Source organism: Monodon monoceros, unplaced genomic scaffold (assembly GCF_005190385.1).
Source record: "Monodon monoceros isolate NGI ecotype Baffin Bay Population unplaced genomic scaffold, NGI_Narwhal_1 Super_Scaffold_1, whole genome shotgun sequence".
NCBI lineage: Eukaryota > Metazoa > Chordata > Mammalia > Artiodactyla > Monodontidae > Monodon > Monodon monoceros.
Window position 1 is genome coordinate 72,856,025 of NW_021703765.1, and position 6,000 is coordinate 72,862,024.

Genomic DNA, 6,000 nt, shown 5'->3' on the forward strand with positions numbered 1-6,000 from the left:
AAGAGGGGCAGGCAGCCTCTGCGTTAGCGACAGGAAATAAATTCAGAGAGGGAAGATGCTTGCCCAGGGTCACACAGCAAGCAAGCAGCAGTACCGAGACCTGAAGACAGGTCTCTGGGCCGCTGAGCTGTCTTTCCCTGACGTTACAGGCCCCGACAAAGGGGCTGCAGGGAACGTGGGCGAGGGCCAAGCAGACCTCCTCCCTCCCCAGGCTCCCAAGCTCACCCCGATGCACACGCACCTCGGCTCGGGCCGCCTCCCTGTCCTGCCGGGCGGCAGGGGTGCAGGAACCCTCTTCCTCGGCCTCGCTCCCTTCCTCGCAGTTCACGGCTTCATCTTCACTCTCCTCTGAGGATGGCGACTCGGCCTCCACCACCTTGGATTTCAGGTAATCCATGTCCGACAGCTCCTTCCGTGTGGCTGCCTTGGGTTCGAGGCTGCTGTCTTCCTCTGGAAAAACGGAGAGGTTGGGAGCCGGTGATGGTTGTGAGCAAACAAGAGGGCTGGAGAGCAGACAGCATGGGGGTGTGACTGGTGGGTGGCATGTAAGGTGCCAAGCCTGAGGTGACCACGGGCCCCGTGCCAAGCAGCCAGTCCCCAGTAGGTCCTTGAATAAATACCGTCAAGTGGGGAGAAACTGATGGAGTTTTGACAGTTTCTGTGCTACACACTGAGAACTTCGGGGTTCCCTCACCAGCCTCGCCAACTGCGAGGCTGCGTGACTTTTTTGAGCCTACAGAGAGGACTCTCACTCCTTGATCAAAACACACCAGGGGCTCCCAGATGCTCTCAGGGTGAAACCCAAACTCCTCGTCGGGCCCGGTGAGCTCACTGGCTTCTCACCGGCTCCCACTGTTGCAGCCACCCTGAGCCATGTGGAACCCCCCTCCAAGTTCCTGTTTTTCCTTCCCTCTGCGCCTTTGCCATGCTGTTCCCTCTGCCTGGAACCCCTTCTCTCACCCCATCCCTTCTGAGTCGCACCAACTCCCAGTGAGTCCTTCGGATCCCAGCTTTGCAGAGACTTTACCAGCCATAAAACTCAGGTTAAATTCATTCCCTCACCTTTTAACCAAAGTCGATTCCCACCCCACGACCACGGCACTCACCATGCTGAGCCACAATCGCTCACAGGTCCATACGGCCCCCCCATGACACCGTGACCCTCTTCTGAGGACAGAGATTCACTCCCTCAGTCCTGTGCTCAAGGGCCACCTCCTCGGAGGCCTTACCCGGTGACTCTCCCGTCCCCCTTTCCTACATTCCTCCCTTTCCTGCTTTCTCCCTGCAGCACCAGTATTCACATCATATACTAAATAGGAGACCAATGTCTTTATTGTTTCTCTCCCCAACCAGGGCGACAGCTCCACGGGGGCAGGATTCCCTGTCTTTTGCTCACTCCTATATCCCCAATGCCTGAAGCAGCGCATGGCATACAGCTGGTGCTCAATCAATATCTGAGTGAGTAATCAACTGACTGAATAAGGAACCAGGATCGGTCAAAGCCGAAGTACCCGCAGGCGGGATAATCACTGCTTCACGGGGCAGCGTCTGACTCGCTGTCTCCTGGGCCCAGGGCGGAGGGGCCCCAGGTCACGTGCGCACAGGCCCGGGCGCTGCAGGGCGCACACTCAGGTAGGGGCCACACCCTTACCTTCTGGGGCCTCTCCGGCTCCCTCCTCCTCACTCTCCTGCCCTGAGTCGGAGTCGAAGTTCAGGTAGTCTGTGGCCAAGTTGTTCTTCCCTTTCGAGGGCTCAACGTCCAGGGCATCATTCGCCCAGGTGGCCACCTGCGTCCGCTTCTGGTGAACCGACAGGAACTCCTGGAACTCGTTATCTTCCCTCAGCTGCAGGTGCCGGGCGGCAGGGAGGCAGGAAGGAGGGAGAACGGGCAGAGAAGGCTCAGGCAGGGCTCACCCTTGCTAACTCTTCAGAGGGTAAGCACATCTTCCGAGGCCATTTCCCCCAGTCTCTAGAGGACCTCTGGGGCCAGCTGGGTCAGTCCCAGGGAGGGCGGCGTGGACTCTTCATCAGACAGAAAGACCAAGGAGCCACAGCCATGGCAAGGCACTGCCCGCCGGGCCCGCCCTCACTGCCCACCCTCCGCTTGTCACCAGGACAGACTCACCTTCTCCAGTGCACCTGCTACCTTTTTCTTCTTGTCATCCTAAAAACAGAAGGCACAGGTGGTGAGGGTCACGATGAAAGGAGATGGAAACGCACTGCCCTGGGAGGGCTGCTTTCAGGAACCATCCGAGAGGGATTCTCAGGTCCCTCCCCCTCCCTTGCCTTCCTGGGGTGACCACCCTGCTGACACCCGGATGCGGCCAGGAGTGACCATCCACGCACCTTCTTAGTTTCTGGGGAGATGGAGTCTTTGTCTTTCGGAGGGGGCTTGGACTGGCTTGTTTTCTGGGCATGTTTGCTCCAGGCTCGGGGCTTTGTTGGGTCCCCAAACGACTTGCAGAACTCTACCTGCGAGGGACAGAGAGGGGGATGATGACGCCTGCCACCACGCCCGGCACAGACAATTCAGCCACTGACTGGGCGAGTGGACGAATAATGTAGACCAGCGCTTCTCATCCTGGGCCCAGCGGCATCACCATCACCTGTAAGCCCGTGAGACGTGCAAATTCTTGGATCCCCTCCCCCAGCACACAGAATCAGAAACTCTGGGGAAACTGTTTCCGCAAACGCTGCAGGGGATTCACAAGCATGGGAGCTTGAGAACAGTGAGGAAGACCAAAGATGTCACGGTCTGGAAGGGGACAGGCTTTGGACTTGAGCGTGGAGAGAAAGAGCCAGTGGGTCGCTGTTGACAGGCAGGAGAGGGTGAGATTCACACCCACTCACCGTGATCCGGGACATGTCGATAAAACTCTTGTTGAAATGGTTCAGTGCTGTTTGGGCCTCTTCCTCGGACTTGAAGCCGATGAAGCCGAACTTGCGGAACTTGCCGCCTTTGGTGAACTTGAGGCTGCAGTCCGTCAGCGTGCCGAAGGCGGTGAACAGCTGCCGGAAACGCTCCTCCTTCATCTAGGATGGAAGGGGGACGATGCGGGGGGGGGAGCCGGGGAGCCCTCAGAGCCAAGGGGACAAAAAGGGCTGGAAACCTGAGGCCCTGGGATTCCCCGGAGGTGACCTTAGAAGGGGCGGTTGCAGAGCATGCGTTGCAGCTGGACCCGGTTCCAGCTCTGGCTCCAACACTTACTCGCTGTGTGACCTTGAGCAAGGCCCTTCCCCACTTCATTGATAAGGAAATCAAGACTCAGAATGACTGCACTGAAACCTTTCTATCCTGTGGGCTGCTAGGAGGCTAAGGAGACCTATCGTACAAGCAGCCCAGCATCATGGCTGCTGCAAAGCAGACACCTAACAAATGCCTGTCACAATGACCTGTGAACTGAGGAAATGGTAAACTACACAGTGCCTGCTAATTGTGGTAGAAAGGAGTATCCTTTCTACCACAAGGAGTACACAAGATCTCTCAAGCTATCTTTATAGCTTGCTTTTAGGACTCCTCATAAGCATGGCTCTATGTCCCTATACTGAGCTCTCACTTTCATTTCTTGGCTTATTTACCCAATGACTATCTACTGACTCCCACTAAGAAAAATAAGAAACCTACGTCATCTATTCCTCCCTTCCAGTCTCTGTTATTTATTGGCTTTTTTAAACTTTTTATTTTATGGTGGAGTATAGCCGATTCACAATGCTGTGATAGTTTCAGGTGCACAGCAAAGCGACTCAGCCATACATTTGCATGTATCCATTCTCCCCCAGACGCCCCTTCCCTCCAGCCTGCCACGTAACATTGAGCAGATTTCCCTGTGCTATATGGTAGGTCCTTGCTGGTTATCCGTTTTAAATACAGCAGCGTGTACATGTCAACCCTAAACTCCCTAACTATCCCTTCCCTCCACCCTGTTATTTATTGTTTTTAATTCTTCCATCATTTATTCTAAATAGTACACTTAAAAAATATCTATTATTGATCCATCCGTCAACTTTAGAGAGCGTCTCTTGATGCCTCACTCTGATGGATGAGGATTTTAGCACGGCTACCCTTCCTTCCCCTCTCAACTACCATCTCATTTTGCTTCTCAGTACGGCTGTGTCTCTTACCATTGCACGTCTTGTTTGATGAATGAGTTAATAACAGTAGTAGCAGTAGCTAACGCTTTGAGAGCTTACTATGTAATTACATTAAGGGTTTTGAGATGAGGAACTTGTCAAGAGATGCAAGCCGTAAAGATGGTTACTCCTGGAGCGAGATGGAGAATAGGATGGAAAAAAAGACTGTGCTTCTCGTTTTATACTGAATTTTAAAAATCGTATGATAGGTGCCCCCCCATCCGCCAGGGGGCGGAAAAAGTAAAGTTAAAAAACCACAACAATGAAACAGAACTGGCTTTATGTTCTCACTCTTTCTAAGGAGTACACAAGATCTCTCATGCCATCCAAACGGCACATTTTGTATTCTGGGAATGAGTATACCGGCCACACCAGTCGTGTAGGGGCTCTCTGTCCAAGAAAAGTCATAGTGAAATAGGTACGGATGATTCACTTGGGCACAACGCACTAACCGTCTGACACCACACATTCAACTATTTCTTCACTCATTTATTCAGCATGTATTTACTGGATACCTACCACGTGCCACGTTCCGTGCGGACTCTAGGCGGAGACAGGTATGACTGGGGCACCCCTCCCCACTTACTGGATAAGTTGTTTAAAGCCCTGCACACTCACTCAGTTTTCTTCGACTATTTATTCCTACCTTCTCTAGAGGCGGGAGTGGGAACTGGAACGCAGGTCCTCAGTCTATTGCTCCCCACTTTCCTCCCAGGCAGTGTCCCGAGTGGGAGAGGGATACAGGCGCAGTGTCTGACCCAGTCACGAGTCAACCCAAAAAAGCGACTGACAAGAGGGCTGTGGGAGCAAGGCATTCGACACAGCGTGGGGGCTGGCATGTCCCGGGGAAGGAGGTGTCTGGCTGGGATCACGTACCATCGGGCCGGCTGTGAAACCCTGAGCAGGCACTGTCCCTCTCTCCCAAATGTCAACGGGGAATCTGCCGAGAATCCCTTTTCGGGCTCTGAATCCTCCGGGAATCCTTCCCGAGATCGAAAGCCCCTCAGTTCTCCCCAGGCACCTCCCTCCCAACCTCCAACTCCTAGCTGGTCCCAATTTCAGATTCTCAAGTCCAGGCTCTGCACTCACCCCATCTGGGAGGTTCTTCACGATCAGTCGCGACATGGCGCACGGTCCCACTGTTGTGATTCCAGCACGAACGGCCTGCGACTACCACCACCAAATTTCACGCTACGGCTCTGGGCGCCGCCATCTTCCGCAAGCCGGAACCAAGTCACGTGCTCCAGGCGTAGCCCGCCCCGGAAGTGGGCGTGGCCAAAGAGAGCAACCCAAGGAAGTTACACCCTCCAAGGGGTGGGCCTGAGCGCTTGCATTCTGCGCCGGCACAGGCTGTTTGGCGGCGCCTGGAGAGACCAACGTAGTGGCCAGGCCGCCAGGGGGCGCTGGTCCCTAACATTGGCGGGGGATTGCCCGTAGGCAGAACAGCGTTTTAGCTCTGCTCAGGCTCAGAAATCGTTTTAGCCACTTCCTGTATTTAAACAGGATCCTGGCCCAAGATAGTTAAGATGCAATCAAAGGAATAATTTCAATGAGCCTCGGCTCTTGCATCTTCCCACACTAAAAGTGCTAAAATCATTAACTCGAGATGTCTGTTTCTGTGATTAGCAGTAATTTTTTTTTTTTTTTTTTTTTTTGTTTTGCGGTACGCCTCTCACTGCCGCGGCCTCTCCGGGGCCTCTCCAGTTGCGGAGCACAGGCTCCGGACGCGCAGGCTCAGCGGCCACGACTTACGGGCCCAGCCGCTCCGCGGCATGTGGGATCTTCCCGGACCGGGGCACGAACCCGTGTCCCCTGCATCGGCAGGCGGACTCTCAACCACTGCGCCACCAGGGAAGCCCAAGCAGTAAT

The 6,000-nt window shown here is 54.5% G+C and overlaps 1 protein-coding gene across 2 annotated transcripts in view; it reads right to left on the reverse strand.

Moving 5' to 3' along the window:
• Positions 1–5,343, reverse strand: part of RBM19 (RNA binding motif protein 19) — a 123,663-nt gene extending 118,320 nt beyond the window's left edge. For both annotated transcript variants that reach the window (XR_003793353.1, XM_029222045.1), the window contains exons 1-6: positions 5,221–5,343; positions 2,851–3,033; positions 2,347–2,472; positions 2,126–2,164; positions 1,652–1,844; positions 242–450 (exon numbers count right to left, since the gene is read on the reverse strand). Coding sequence is in view for 1 of the 2 variants with exons in the window: in XM_029222045.1 (XP_029077878.1) it covers positions 242–450; positions 1,652–1,844; positions 2,126–2,164; positions 2,347–2,472; positions 2,851–3,033; positions 5,221–5,256 (786 nt within the window). In the remaining variant the exon portion in view is untranslated. The remainder of the gene's footprint in view (positions 1–241; positions 451–1,651; positions 1,845–2,125; positions 2,165–2,346; positions 2,473–2,850; positions 3,034–5,220) is intronic.
• Positions 5,344–6,000: the final 657 nt, after the last annotated feature.